The following is a 16781-nucleotide window of genomic DNA, read 5'->3' as shown; positions in this document are numbered from 1 at the left end:
ACTAAGCCCGCCCAACTGGGCCAACCTCGCTCTTCAGGAACACAAGTCTCTCTGCCTGCATAGTTTATGGACTATAAAGTGCTACATAGTCCAACTTCTAGGGGAAAACGATGTGATTTCAATCGTACTTCAGTCTGTTTGCTGGTCCATCTATTCACTTTTTTTTCTGATTCTTGAATACAGAAACAGAAACAAATTATCTCTATTTTTCATTTCTATTAAATATATGTCTTTAATTTTTTCTGCTATATTTTTTATTTTTTTGTAAGTTTTTCAAATGCTATTTTTTTACTTCCATTATTTCATTTTATTCTATTTCATTGTATTCATTTTTTCAAATTTACAACAGTTTCCTTTTTTCTTTTTTATCTTTCTCTTTTTTTCTCTAATCTATCAACCTCCTTTCAAAAACAGACCAGAACACACCTAGGATCTAGCATCCTTTATTTGACTTTTTCGTGTTGTTTTTAATTTTTTAATTTTAATTTTTTTCTGTTTCTTCCTTAAAAATGATGAAACGAAGAAATTCACCCCAAAAGAAAGAACAGGAAGAAACGACAGCCAGGGACTTAATCAATACAGCTAAAAGCAAGATGTCTGAACCAGAATTTAGAATCATGATAATAAGAATACTAGCTGGGGTTGAAAACAGATTAAAATCCCTTTCTGTGGAGATAAAAGCTAGTCAGGATGAAATAAAAAATGGTATAACTAAGTTGAAATCTTGAATGAATGCCACGGCAGCAAGGATGGATGAGGTAGAGCAGAGAATTAGTGACCTGGAGGACAAACTTATGGAGAATAATGAAGCAGAAAAAAAGAGGGAGACTAAGGCAAAAGAGCACGATTTAAGAATTAGATAAATCAGTGATTCATGAAAAAGGAACAACATCAGAATCATAGGGGTCCCAGAAGAGGAAGAGAGAGAAATAGGGGTAGAAGGGTTATGTGAGCAAATCATAGTGGAAAATTTTCCTAACCTGGGGAAAGACACAGACATCAAAATCCAGGAAGCACAGAGGACTCCCATTAGATTCAACAAAAATTGACCATCAACAAGGCAGATCATAGTCAAATTCACAAAATACTCAGGCAAGGAGAGAATGATGAAAACAGCAAGGGAAAAAAGTCCCTAACCTACAAGGGAAGACAGATCAGGTTTGCAGCAGACCTATCCACAGAAAATTGGCAGGCCAGAAAGCAGTGACAAGATATATTCAGTGTGCTGACTCAGAAAAATATGCAGCCAAGAATTCTTTATCCAGCAAGGCTGTCATTCAAAATAGGAGAGATAAAAAGTTTCCCAAACAAAAATTAAAGGAGTTCATGACCATTAAACCAGCCCTGCAAGAAATTTTAAGGGGGACTCTCTGAGGGAGAAAAGATGGAAAAAAAAAAAAAGACCAAAAGCAACAAAGATTAGAAAGGACCAGAGAACACTATCAGAAACTCCAACTCTACAGGCAACATAATGGCAATACATTCATTTCTTTTCAGTACTCACTCTAAACATCAATGGACTAAATATTCCAATCAAAAGAATAGGATAATAGAATGGATAAGAAAACAAGATCCATCTGGGTGCCTGGGTGGCTCAGTTGGTTAAGCTTCTAACTTTGGCTCAGGTCATGATCTCATGGTTCATAAGTTCAAGCCCCACATAGGGCTCTGTGCTGACAGCTCAGAACCAGGAGCCTGCTTCAGATTCTGTGTCTCCCTCTCTCTCTCTGCTCCTCCCCCACTCATTCTCCCTCTTTCTATCAAAAAAATAAAACATTAAAAAATATTTAAAAATAAAAGAAAACAAGATCCATCTATATGCTGTTTACAAGAGACCCAGTTTAGACCTAAAGACACCTTCAGATTGAAAGTAAGGGGATGGAGAACCATCTATCATGCTAATGGTCAACGAAAGAAAGCCAGAGTAGCCATACTTACATCAGACAATCTAGACTTGAAAATAAAGACTGTAACAAGAGGTGAAGAAGGGAATTATATCATAATTAAGGGGCTATCCATCAAGAAGACATAACAATTGTAAACATTTATGCTCCAAATGTGGAAAACCCAAATATATAAATCAATTAATCATAAACATAAAGAAACTCATTGATAATAATACCATAATAGTAGGGGACTTCAACACCCCACTCACAGCAATGGACAGGTCATCTAAAGAGAAATCAACAAGGGAACATAGTTTTGAATGACACACTGGACCAAATGGACTTAACGGATATATTCAGAACATTTCATCCTAAAGCAGAATATACATGCTTCTCCAGTGCACATGGAATGTTCTCCAGCATAGATCACATACTGGGACACAAATCAACCCTCAACAAGTACAAAAAGATCAAGGTCATACCATGCATATTTTCAGACCACAAGGCTAGGAAACTTGAAATCAACAACAAGAGAAATTTTGGAAAGGTAACAAATACTTGGAGACTGAAGAACGTCCTACTAAAGAATGAATGGGCTAACCAACCAGTTAAAGAAGAAATTAACAAGTTTATGGAAGTCAATGAAAATGATAGCACCACAACCCAAAACCTCTGGGACGCAGCAAAGGCAGTCATAAGAGGAAAGTATATAGCAATCCAGGTCATCCTAAAGAAGGAAGAAAGATCTCAGATACACAACCTAACCTTACACCTTAAGGAGCTGGAAAAAGAACAGCAAATAAAACCCAAAACCAGCAGAAGACAGGAAATAATAAAGATGAGAGCAGAAATTAATGCTATCGAAACAAACAAACAAAAAAAAGTAGAACAGATCAATGAAACCAGAAGCTGGTTCTTTGAAAGAATTAAGAAAATTGATAAACCACTAGCCAGTTTGACCAAGAAGAAAAAGGAAAGGACCCAAATAAGTAAAATCAAGAATGAAAGAGGAGAAATCACAACCAACACAACAGAAATAAAAACAATAATAAGAATATTATGAGCAATTATATGCCAATAAAATGGGCAACCTGGAAGAAATGGACAAATTCCTGGAACATATACACTACCCAAAACTGAAGCAGAAAGAAATAGAAAATTTGAACAGACCCATAATGAAAAGGAAATCGAATTAGTAATAAAAAAATCTGCCAAAAAACAAGAGTCCAGGGCCAGATGGCTTTCCAGAGGAATTCTACCAAACATTTAAGGAAGATTTAACACCTATTCTCTTGAAACTGTTCCAAAAAAATAGAAATGTAAGGAGAACTTCCAAACTCTATGAGGCCAGCATTACCTTGATTCCAAAACCAGAGACCCCACTAAAAAGGAGAACCATAGACCAATTTCCCTGATGAACATGGATGCAAAAATCCTCAACAAGATACTAGCCAACTGGATCCAACAATACATTAAAAGAATTATTCACCACGACCAAGTGGGATTTATACTGGGATGCAGCGTGGTTCAATATCTGCAAAACAATTACGTGATTCATCACATCAGTAAAAGAAAGGACAAGAACCATATGATCCTCTCAATAGAGCAGAGAAAGCATTTGACAAAATACAGCATGCTTTCTTGATAAAAACCCTCAAGAAAGTAGGGATAGAAGGACCATACCTCCAGATCATAAAAGCCATATATGAATGGCCCAATGCTAATATCATCCTCAATGGGGAAAAACTGAGAATTTTCCCCCTAAGGTCAGAACAAGACAGGAATGTCCATTCTAGCCACTGTTATTCAAAATAGTATTGGAAGTCTTAACCTCAGTAATCAGACAACATGAAGAAATAAGAGGCATCCAAATCAGCCAGGAGGAGGTCAAACTTTCACCCTTTGCAGATGACATGATACTCTATATGGAAAACCCAAAAGATTCCACCAAAAACTGCTAGAACTGATTCATGAATTCAGCAAAGTCGCAGGATATAAAATCAATGCAGAGAAATCAGTTGCATTCCTATACACCAACAATGAAGCGACAGAAAGAGAAATCAAGGAATCAATCCCATTTACAGTTGCACCAAAACCCATAAAATACCTAGGAATAAATCTAACCAAAGAGGTGAAAAATTTATACACTGAAAACTATAGAAAGCTTATGAAAGAAATTGAAGAAGACACAAATGGAAAAAGATTCCATGCTCCTGGATAGGAAGAACAAATATTGTTAAAATGTCAATACTACCTAAAGCAATCTACATATTTAACGTGATCCCTATCAAAGTAACACCAGCATTCTTCACAGAGCTAGAACAAATAATTCTAAAATTTGTATGGAACCAGAAAAGACCCTGAATAGCGAAAGCAATCTTGAAAAAGAAAACCAAAGCTGGAGGCATCACAATCCCAGACTTCAAGCTATACTACAAAGGTGTAATCATCAAGACAGTATGGTACTGGCACAAGAACAGACACTCAGATCAATGGAACAGAATAGAGAAGCCAGAAATGGACCCTCAAACGTATGGGCAACTAATCTTTGACAAAGCAGGAAAGAATATCCAATGGAACAAAGACAGTCTCTTTAGCAAGTGGTGCTGGGAAAACTGGACAGCGACATGCAGAAGAATGAACCTGGACCACTTTCTTACATCATAACAAAAATAAACTCAAAATGGATGAAAGACCTCAATGTAAGAAAGGAAGCCATCAAAATCCTCGAGGAGAAAGCAGGCAAAAACCTCTTTGACCTTGCGTGCAGCAATTTCTTACTCAACACGTCTCTGGAGGCAAGGGAAACAAAAGCAAAAATGAACTACTGGGACCTCATCAAAATAAAAACCTTCTGCACAGCATAGGAAACAATCAACAAAACTAAAAGGCAACCAACAGAATGGGAGAAGATATTTGCAAATGACATATCAGATAAAGGGTTAGTATCCAAAATCTACAAAGAACTTCTCAAACTCAACACCCAAAACACAAATAATCCAGTGAAGAAATGGGCAAAAGACATGAATAGACACTTCTCCAAAGAAGACATCCAGATGGCCAACCGACACATGAAAAAATGCTCAACATCACTCATCATCAGGGAAATACAAATCAAAACCACAATGAGATACCACCTTACACCTGCCAGAATGGCTAACATTAACAACTCAGGCAACAACAGATGTTGGTGAGGATGTGGAGAAAGAGGATCTCTTTTGCATTGTTGGTGGGAATGCAAGCTGATGCAGCCACTCTGGAAAACAGTATGGAGGTTCCTCAAAAAACTAAAAATAGAACTACCCTACGACCCAGCAATTGCACTACTAGGCATTTATCCAAGGGATACGGGTGTGCTGTTTTGAAGGGACACATGCACCCCAAGTTTATAGCAGCACTATCAACAATAGCCAAAGTATGGAAAGAGCCCAAATGTCCATCAATGGATGAATGGATAAAGAAGTTATGGTGTGTAGGGGCGCCTGTGGCTCAGTCGGTTGAGCGTCCGACTTAGGCTCAGGTCATGATCTCAGGGTCCGTGAGTTCGAGCCCCGCGTCGGGCTCTGTGCTGACAGCTCAGAGCCTGGAGCCTGTTTCGGATTCTGTGTCTCCCTCTTTCTCTGACCCTCCCCTGTTCATGCTCTCTCTCTCTCTCTCTCAAAAATAAATAAAATGTTAAAAAAAAAAAAGAAGTTGTTGTGTGTGTATATATATATATATATATATATATATATATATACATACACAATGGAGTATTACTCGGCAATCAAAAAGAATGAAATCTTGCCATTTGCAACTACGTGGGTGGAACTGGAGGGGATTATGCTAAGTGAAATAAGTCAGAGAAAGACAAAAATCATATGACTTCACTCATATGAGGACTTTAAGAGACAAAACAGATGAACATAAGGGAAAGGGAAACAAAAATAATATAAAAACAGGGAGGAGGACAAAAGAGACTCATAAATATGGAGAACAAACTGAGGGTTACTGGAGGGGTTGTGGGAGGGGGGATGGACTAAATGGGTAAGGGGCATTAAGGAATCTACTGAAATCATTGCTTCACTATATACTAACTGATTTGGATGCAAATTTTAAAAAATAAAAAATAAAGTTAAATAAAAAAAAGATTCAGAGATCCTTGGGAAATTAATAAATACCCAGATAATTTATGTGAAGCTGCAGTTTGCAAAAGTCGAGCATCACATAAAAATCATTATATTGTAGCTACCACATCATAACGCATAAAATAATGCCCCTCTAAAAACCAACATTTGATTCTTTTTTCATTCTAAGAAGTAGCCCGCATTTACAATTATAAACTCAGTTTCAAATATAACAACTCAGACTTGTTTTCATAGCATAGGGATTTTGCCTAGTTAAGTCCTAAGCAAGGCTCCCCCTACCCTGCCCCAGAATTTAGTATGTTTTCCTCATTTGTGGACTTTGTATGGCTCTATCCAGTTTCTGCTGCTTCAGTGCAAATTCAAATGATTGGAAGCAAGAAAGATAAATCCTGAAAAGGTGGTCTCTGGGACAAACATTATGATATGGAAGAAAGAGCCCCATGCATACACACATACACCACCATGCAAGCAATGGAGAAGCCCAGGAGACAGAAAATAGTAAAACATGAGACACCAAGGGGCCATGGAACATGGGGAGGAGACACTGGTTTACCTTGTGATTCAGAAGGCAGTGGACCAAGTAGACATGGACGCCCTGGAGGATGCTGATGATGGTGAAGGTCATCACCAACCTGACAGGGTCCAGCACTCCTTCCACCAGAAAGAAGCCAAGGCCCCAAGAAGAGCCCAGAATGAAAACCTGAGCAACGGCTTTGAACGTCAGCATCCTGCCAAAACCAAGAAGCAGAACAACGTCAGCTCTATGGCTCACGGCAACGCTTTCTATCACATATTTACTCTTGCTTCAAGGCTTGGGACTAAGAATGTCAGACCGTTAAACTGGCAGGAGTGTTAAAGGGATCACTGATATGTAATGCTAGCATCGTATAATGTGACTGTGATATAATTTATGCCATGTAATTATTTATAGAAAGTAATACATATACACAAAAAGTAATTTATGTTTGGTATAATGAAATGGGAAATGTTCCAACATTCATAATATTAACATAATGGCATTTATTATAATCATATACTATGAGTGTATTAACTATGTTTTTTTATTTTCTGTATTCAGTTGCTGTCACAACTGGAATCCTACTGACCCTGTGGAGGGACTGCCCCTTATAGGGTTAGTCAATTCGTAGAGTGTACCTTTCAAATGCAAACCAACCAACCCAGGGCCCACACCCTCAACCACCTCCTTTATGGGGCTCTCACACTCTAGGCCACTATCCACCTGTCTTAACTACCCCAGGACCAGGTACCAGACAACCCAGGACAGCCCCTATACCCAGGAGCCCACTGGCTATTCAAACTAGTCCATCCTAAACCTGTGTACCCTGCCTCACCTCCTTTCCACACACCCCATAATAAAGGCGCTTGCCTACAATTTCCCCTGTGCTTCTGCCTGCTAGCCAACTCCGGTGTTTCCCCCAGGATATCTCCCCACTCCTGACACAGCATTCCCTTCCTTTTGGGGTCTGTGATTATAACATTATCTTTTCAATGGCAGCTATCTCCCGATCTATTGTTCTTCCTACATACCTAAATGACACCTGTGTAAAACAATAAGTTAATACAATATTAAGTACAATATATATTTCATACTATTAAGTACTGAAAATGATTCCTAGCAGAAATACATCCTTAGAGGTTCATATACTGGATAAATTTTCGTTTTCACCTGGACCATATAAATTCCCCAAATTATAAAAATGGCAAAACTGAAAAAGCATTATTCTCCTAACTCAGGGTTTCTTAGCCTTGGCATTCCTGACATTGGGGGTGGGTCACCTTTTTAAAAAAAAATTTTAATGTTTATTTTTGAGAGACAGAGAGAGACATAGCACGAGCAGGGGAGGGGCAGAGAGAGGGAGACACAAAATCTGAGGCAAGCTCCAGGCTCTGAGCTGTCAGCACAGAGCCCAACGTGGGACTAGAACACACAAACCAGGAAATCATGACCTGAGCAGAAGTTGGATGCTTAACCGACTGAGCCACCCAGACACCCCTGGGGGGGGGGGTCATCTTTGTGGTGGGGGCTGTCCTGTGTGTTGTAGGATATTTAGCACTATCGTTGGTCTGTACCATCTAGATGCCAGTAGCAACCTTCCCCTCTTCACCCCCCCCATCCCATATTGCCATAACCAAAATCGTCTTCAGAAAATAGCCCCCAGGTTAGAATCACTGCCCTCACTTTAGGCAGTGAAAAAAAACACCCCCCCCCCTCCGGTTTTCCAGCTCTGCGCCTACCTACCTTGTGTTCTGCATCCCAGATACTTCATTATTGAGGGACTTAAGTTGGTCTTTTAAAATCCACAGGGTGGTCAAATAGAAGGACAAGTTGATCTGTGAAGTGACATGAAGGGCAGAGCTTAAAGTAGGCTAATACCCAATATTTTTAATTAAATAGGAAGTGACAGGTATTCATTCTCAAAACTTGTAAAATATGTTTAGGATTCCTAAAACTCAGTGTACACCGTGATTTTTTAAAAATTAGCTTCCATTTTTTTTTCTGATCAGAGAAGCAACATATGGTCATTATCCAAAATTAGGAAAATGCAGAAAAACAAACAGAACTTATCTGAAATTCCAGAGAAGAAATTCACACACAGAGATAAGCACTATTTCCATTTTGGTGCTTATCTTCTCTAAGGTTTTGAGGGTTTTGTTTCCTCCCCCATTGGCATGCCTTTTGTATAATCGTATTTTAAAATCATGTATTAAATGTTTTCCAACATCTTGGGGCATGTGGGTGGCTCAGTCAGTTAAACATTCAACATCAGCTCAGGTCATGATCTCCCAGTTCATGGATTGGGAGCCCCACATCGGGCTCTGTGTGGACAGGTCAGAGCCTGGAGCTTGCTTTGAGTTCTGTGTCTCCTTCTCTCTCTGCCCCTCCCCACTTGCTCTCTGTCTCTCTCTCTCTCTCTCCCAAAAATAAATAAACTTAAAAAAAACCTAATATCTTTAGGGAAAGCTGAGTGAAGGGTATGTGGGACTCTGTACTATTTTTACAACTTCTTGTGATTTTTAAGTTATTTGAAAATGAAAAAGATAACAAGTGTTGGGAAGCATGTGGAGAAATTGGAATGCTGTGTGCTGTTGGTAGAAATACGTTGGTGTAGCTGCTGTGGAAAACAATATGGAGCTTCTTCAACATACTAAGAATATAACTGACATATGATCCAACAATCCCACTTCTGGGTACTTATCCTAAAGAATCGAAATCTGAATCTCAAAGAGATACACATACTCCTATGTGGGGAATAACAGGAATTCCCTGAACTTGCACTGATGGGTTAACAAGGCATAAAGAAATAGAAAGTCACAGGATGCATGCATCCAAGATCAGGTAAACAAGGTTAGGTAAACAGGGCAAAGGCCCCCAGTATAGGACACAAAGGTACAGGAATAAGAAATCTCAGGATGGAAGCATCCAAAATGAGTAAACAAGATTAGGTATTCAGGGCAGAAACGCCCCCCAGCTTAGTACAATAGCAGAAAGCTGCTTTTACAGGAAGGAAGGACGAAAATGGGAAAAAGGGACTTTAGATCAGCAGCAAAGTCCCCCAGAGCCTGAGCTAATTAACAAAAGAAAGATGCCTTGTTGACCCTGAGGTAGCATGCTCTTTCTTATCCCCTAGGCAAGTTTAGGTAAACAGAGGTGGGGCCTCATGTCTGCTGTAAACAACCATCCACCCGGGGCCAGGAGTTTGTTCTGTATTAACCCAACCCCCTAACACCACATATCTTCAAAATCCCCTTTCCCCCATGCCCATGAGTTAATGTTCACGGTTTCATTGTCTCTTTGTGCTTATAAGCCTTCTGATCCTAATAAAAATGGAGCAAGGACACTTACTCAGGGCTCTTGTCTCCTCCCAGACATTAGCCTCTCTTGCATTTCAATCCTGCATTGCTGGACAGGAGAGAACTCCAGACCCAGAGTCTACGGCACTCCTATATTCATTGCAGCACTATTCACAATAGCCAAGATGTGCAAACAATCTAAGTGTCCGTTAACAGATGAATGGATAAATAATTTATGAGAGAAATAGCCAGTTGGATAATCAGATGGACATAGTGGAATATTATTTAGCCCTAAAGAGAGGGAAACCCTACAATATGTGACCACATGGATGAACCTTGAGGACGTTACACTAAGTGAACTAAGCCAGTCACAGAAGGACAAATATGGTATGATTCCACTTACATGAGGTACCTAAAACAGTCAAACTCAAGTCAAATTCATAGAAGTGGAAGGTAGGATGGTGGTCTCAGGAGATGGTGAGGGGGAGAGAGGCTATCAGGAGCTATGATTCAGGAGGTATAAAGTTTGGGTCATGCAAGGTGATTATGTTCTAGACCTCTGCTGTATGACATCATGCCTATGGCCGACAACACTGCATTTTACACCTAAACTTTTACTAACAGGAATAGAGCTCATGTTCAATATTCTCATTACAATTTCAAAAAGGTGATTGACCTTGGCCAAAATTATTTCTTTTGGTTTTGAACTTTAAAAAAATATTTATTTTTATTTTTGTAAATATAATTATTGTCAAATTGGCTAACATATAGTGGGTAAAATGTGCTCTTGATTTTTGGGGTAGATTACCATGCTTACATACAATACCCAGTGCTCATCCCAACAAGTGCCCTCCTCAATGCCCATCACCCACTTTCCCCTCTCCCCCATCCCTCCTCAACCCTCGGTTTGTTCTCCGTATTTAAGAGTCTCTTATGGTTTGCCTCCCTCCCTCTCTGTAACTATTTTTTTCCCCTTCCCTTCCACCATAGTCTTGTTAAGTTTCTCAAGATCCACATGAGTGAAAACATATGATATCTGTCTTTCTCCAACTGACTTGGCCAAATATTTTTTAAAAAGCCACATCATCAGTGGTGCAGGCAAGATAAACATCAGAAACTTTATTTCATGTGATGTCTCAGTTTCAACTCAGATGTGACTCTTTCCACAAGAAAAGGGTCTACAATCTCTTGGCATGTTCTGCCTTAAGTTCAAGGACTCTAGAGAAAATTTAAATAGGTCATTATCAAATTATCCCTTTGTCACATCAGTGAAACATATTTTCTACATTCAAAGTCATGACAAAAATTATAAACCCACCAAAATAATAACAAAAACAGGCCCCATGAGACTCAAAGGAAGCTGACCCAGCAGCTGAAAAAGAGAATAAACAACTTTCCAGCTCTTCATAAAAAGAAGAAAATGCACTTAAAAAACCTTTCCCTAAACTAAAACATTGGGGGGAAAATGGGTACAGCAACTGGGTCAGGGGGAAACAAATAATATAATAGGTGACAACCATTAACACTGAGAAAAAATTAACAATGATTAGCATTCATGGAAGACTTACCTTCTGGGCATTGTAACCCCGGACATTCAGTTAAGCATAGAGGACTCAATGAATGCCACCATGTCCTTCCACTATCAGAATTCAGTTACAAACTCAGAGCAGGGGCTTTGAATAGACCAGAGCTCCCCTGCCTTGGCTCTACTGGCATTTTGGGCCCGTGGTTCTTCACTGTGCGGTTGGCCTGTGCATCACAAAACATTTAGCAGCATCTCTGGCCACCCCCTCCCTCAAGTTGTGACAACCAAAAAGGTCTCCAGACACTGCTGAATGTCCCCTGTGGGACATGAAATCACCCCTAGTTGAAAACCACTGGAATGGACCAAAAATAGGATAAATGTATATTTGGCTTTCGGTAACAAAAATATTTAGTTTCAACTCCGATTTTTATCCATAAATGACAGTGCCTTTTCCTCAAGTTGTATTTCAAAAGGAAGTTGTTCACTGCTTAGTTCAATGGATACTCTTGTGCGTTATTCCTTTTCCAAAAGTTATCAACACCTTAAACCCAGGATTGCCCACTTGTTACTAAATTTAATCTTGCAAGATAGAAGAAATTAAAAAAGAAGGTCAATTTGTAGGTGTGATAGGATAATGTGAGCCTCTCTCCACCCCCAAAATATCCATGTTCTCATGCTCAGAACTTGTGAATTTCTACTTTGTGAAACAAAAGGGACTCTGCAGATATGATTGAACATAAGGATTTTGGAATGGGGGAGATTATCCTGGGTTACCTGAGTGGATCCAATGTAATCACAAGTGTTCTTACAACGGGAAAGGGGAGACAGAAGAAAGTCAGAAAGAGATGTGAAGGATGGTCAGAGACGTGCAATGTTGCTGGCCCTGAAGATAGAGGATGGGGGACATAAGCTGAAGAATGTGGGTGGCCCCCAGAAGCTGGAAAAGCCCCTAGAACCTCAAGAAGGAATGCACTTTGCTGGCACCTTGATTTTAGCTAAGTGATACCTGGTTGGACTTCTGACCTACAGAATTCAAAATAAGGTAATAAACTTGCATTGTTTTAAGTCACCAAGTTTGAGCTAACTTGTTAGCACAGCAATAGGAAATTAATACAGTAAGACATCTAAAAAGCCAAATAACATATGACATATGAAGTTTACCTCTCAGTGGTTTCCCTGACCACACTATTTAAAATTATCAGCTCACATATATTCCCATTTCCCTAGTTTGCCTCTCTGTGGTGGCACCTATTGTAGCCCAACATCATGTTCCATGTCTATTTGCTTATTGTCTGCTTTGTTTCCTGGGGTGCCCACAGCACCTACAACAGAGCAGGTAGTAGATGTTCAATACATGGGAGTTCATACATATATTATTACTTCCTCATGACAAAGACACCGTGGTTACTTAGTATGTATCCCATAACTGCTGTGTCCAACACATGTAGACACAGCTACAATCAGAGCTGGGACCCTGTAGCCAAAAGGATACAGGAACTTCTTGAGCTTCCCCGTAATGATGTAGTTGGCCACCTTGAGGTTTCTGACAGTTAGAAAAAGCTGTAGCCCTTCAAGGAGCATCCAGGTGAAGGAGGCCAGGTAGAGGTAGTGCAGCACACCAGCGATGATGGAACACAGCACCTGCAGGGGAGACAAGGGTTGGGAGAATCTGATGGGTGCACGGAGAACAATGTCCACCATTCCCTGGGGAAAGGGGGATGCGAGGTAAACAGAACACAGTTGAGCAGAGCAGGATGCTTGGGTTGACTCCTGATACTTCTCTGCGTCAGCTCATGGTGGCAAACTCAAATGCCTGTGGAGGGTCAGGCAGGCAGCATGTATCTGTCAAACAGGCCACCGTTAGGGAATGAATAAACAGGGGTTGGAACTGTGCCACGTGACCCATCTGGAAAGCCACATTACTTTCAGCCCCAGCAATGGTTTCCACACAAGAATGTGAGCTCAATATCGCCAGTGCTTCCATTCTTAAAAAAAAAAAAAAAATCAAAATACAAAAACCTGGAAATCTGGATTGTCGTGCAAAATCTCAGTTTTTAAATGCTGGCAGCTTTTTTTTTTTAACGTGGTAAAACATACAGAACACAACACAAAATTTACCATCTTAACCATTTTTGAGCAGATGGTTCTCAGTCCAGTGGATGCTTATGAATCTTAACCACCCTACCTGACTGCGTGTCTCACTTGTAAGGTAAATGAGAAGAGGAAGGAAAAAGATCATTTTTGATGTCAAGGCAATGTGATTTCCTGCAGAAGAGACTATATCTGTTGAATTCCCAACTAATAGTTCTTTTGTCCCTTGTAATTGTCCTCATCACCATCACAGATAACGTTGACAGATATCTACATTTGCAGGCACCATTGTACAGACTCAACATAGAATAACTCGGTTAACCCCCACAGCAATCTGTGGTGTAAGTTGTGTTACTGTCCCAGATTTATGTGTTAGGGGACAGAGAAACAAAGAGGTTAAGTAACACCCCCCCCCAAATATAGTATGTACACAAAAATGTTGGCTGACTGTTCTTTGAATGACACATAAAAAGATTTGCCATACTATACTGAACTTTACTATAATGAACAACTTTACTATAATGGGCCCCACTGGGAGGTATAAACGGGGCCAAAATACTTTCACACAGTCATTCAATCATGCCCACAAAGTTTGATTACATGCTGGAGACAAAGTCTGTTTCTCTCCTTAATCTAGGTCTAAGGGTGTTTCTAAGAAAAAAAAATATCCTATGTTCAGCCAGGAGCTGGAAAAGAGGGAATGGTGTCTGAATACTGCTTAGGAATATCTTTTTTTTTTTTTTTCGACGTTTATTTATTTTTGGGACAGAGAGAGACAGAGCATGAACGGGGGAAGGGCAGAGAGAGAGGGAGACACAGAATCAGAAACAGGCTCCAGGCTCTGAGCCATCAGCCCAGAGCCCGACGCGGGGCTCGAACTCACAGACCGCAAGATCATGACCTGGCTGAAGTCGGATGCTTAACCGACTGTGCCACCCAGGCGCCCCAGGAATATCTTTGATAGGAAATAAAAGGGCAGCAAAAATATATTCTAAGTGCTCACCACTGCTTGTGTCCTGAAATTCCCATCTAATTGCATTTTTTAAAAAAAATCAAAGGTCAAGCCTAAAAAGTAACAGTATCTAAAGTTTGGGGATGCTTAGCATGTGTCAGACTTTTTTAAAAAAGCTTCTATTATGGTAAAAAAAAAAGCATAACATAAAACTTACCATCTCAACCATTTTTCAGTGGACAGTGCAGTAATGTTAAGTATATTCACATTGTTGTGTAACCCATCTCTAGAATTTTTCCATTCTGTAAAACTGAAACTCTATACCCATTAAAACACAACTCTTCATTTCTCTTCCTGTACCACCTGGCACACACCCTTATACTTTCTGTTTCTATGACTTTGACTACCCTGGGGACCTCATGCAGGTGGAATATTACAGTAAGGAAATACTGTCTTTCAAAATACTGTTTTGTTTCAAAAAACAGTCAAAAATACTGTTTGGCATATTTCATTTAGCGTAGTGTCCTTAAGGTTCATCCATGTTGTTGCATATATCAAAATTGTGTTTCTTTTTAAAGTGAAATACTATTATGTATTATTTCATATGGTAGTACTAGGTTCAAGGTTTTGAAGAGCCATCATACTATTTTCATAGTGGCTGTGCTATTTTATATTCCTAACCAGCACTACACAGTGGTTCCAGTTTCTCTATGTCCTCACACTTTTTTTTTTTATATAATATCTATACTAATGGGTGTGAGGTGATATCTCATTGTGGTTTTGATTTACATTTACCTAATGGTTAGTAACATTCAGCATCTTTTCATGTGCTTCTTGGTCATCTGTATAGCATCTTTGGAGAAATGTCTATTCAGATTCTTTGCCCTTTTTTTTTTTAATTGGGTTATTTTGTTCTTGTTGAATTGTAGACATTCTCTATGTATGCTGGATACTAATCCATTATCAGGTATTTTCTCCCATTCCCTGGGATACCTTTTCACTCCATTGACTCTATCCTTTCACATGCAGAAGTTTTTAGTTTGATATACTCCATTTGTCTATTTCTACTTTTGTTTCCTGTTCTTTTGGGGTCATACCCAGAAACACTTGTGGAATCCAATGCCATCAAGCACTGCTGCCATGTTTCTTCTAGGAGTTTTATAGTTTTAGGTCTTACATTATGTCTTTGATCCATCTTGTGTTCATGTTGTATATGGTAGGTGTCCAACTTCACTCTTTGGCATGCAGATATCCAATACTCCCAGTCCCATTTGCTGAGGTTGGTTAGTATTTTAAGGGCTTTATATATATTGACTTATTTGTCCCACATGTCAACAATGCATGTTGCTATTATCAGTAGCAGAACTGCAGCATTCTGGGCTGAACTCAGCATGGAAGGCTGGTAACTTTCCTAAGAAGTGAGTGGGAAGGGAGGTGGGACTTGAATGCATACTGTTCAGCTCCAGAAGCTATAATCTCCCTTTAGTGGTTTAAAAAATGTCCATCAATTCTTGGGGCACCTGTGTGGCTCAGCTGGTTAAGCATCTGACTCTTTTTTTTTTTTTTAATTTTTTTTTCAACGTTTATTTATTTTTGGGACAGAGAGAGACAGAGCATGAACGGGGGAGGGGCAGAGAGAGAGGGAGACACAGAATCAGAAACAGGCTCCAGGCTCTGAGCCATCAGCCCAGAGCCCGACGCGGGGCTCGAACTCCCGGACCGCGAGATCGTGACCTGGCTGAAGTCGGATGCTTAACCGACTGCGCCACCCAGGCGCCCCAAGCATCTGACTCTTGATTTCAGCTCAGGTCATGATCTTATGGTTTGTGCGATTGAGCCCTACGTCATGCTCTATGCTGACAGTGTGGAGCCTGCTTGGAATTCTCTCTCTCTCTCTCTCTCTCTCTCTCTCTCTTTCTCTCACTCTCTCTCTCTCTGCCCCTCCCACCTCCAAAATAATAAATAAATGAACATTTAAAAAAAAAGAAAAAATGTCCATCAATTCTTTGGCACTCCCATCAAAATGCCAAGCCTAATTCCACTCCCTTAAGTACAGTCTCTCACGGAGCACTCACAGAAGCCAGCTGCCATGCCATGAGGACATTGAGGCAGCTCTCAGAGAGCCCCAGGTGGCGAGAAAGAGGCCTCAAGCCAACAGCCACATGGGGGAACGACCTTGAAAACAAAGCCTTCAGCCTCAGTGAAGCTTTCAGGTGACAAGCCCCAGACAACATCTTTACTGCAACCTGGTGAAAATCCTTGAGCCAGAACCATCCAAAGAAGCCATTCTGGATTCCTCACTCCCAGAACCGAGTGAGATAATAAATGCATATCATTTTAAGTCGCCAAGTTCTGGGGTAATTAGTTACACAGCAAGTAGAACCCCT

The 16781-nt window shown here is 40.0% G+C and overlaps 1 protein-coding gene across 1 annotated transcript in view; it reads right to left on the bottom strand.

Moving 5' to 3' along the window:
- Positions 1-16781, bottom strand: part of LOC122486805 (adhesion G protein-coupled receptor E4-like) — an 89128-nt gene that overhangs the window by 2506 nt on the left and 69841 nt on the right. The window contains 4 exon segments of the mRNA XM_043586399.1: positions 6567-6741; positions 8274-8365; positions 11145-12920; positions 12923-12992. Coding sequence (XP_043442334.1) covers positions 12760-12920; positions 12923-12992 — 231 coding nt within the window. The 3' untranslated portion in view covers positions 6567-6741; positions 8274-8365; positions 11145-12759.

Source organism: Prionailurus bengalensis, chromosome A2 (genome assembly GCF_016509475.1).
Source record: "Prionailurus bengalensis isolate Pbe53 chromosome A2, Fcat_Pben_1.1_paternal_pri, whole genome shotgun sequence".
Lineage (NCBI taxonomy): Eukaryota > Metazoa > Chordata > Mammalia > Carnivora > Felidae > Prionailurus > Prionailurus bengalensis.
This window is presented reverse-complemented; position numbering and strand designations above follow the sequence as displayed.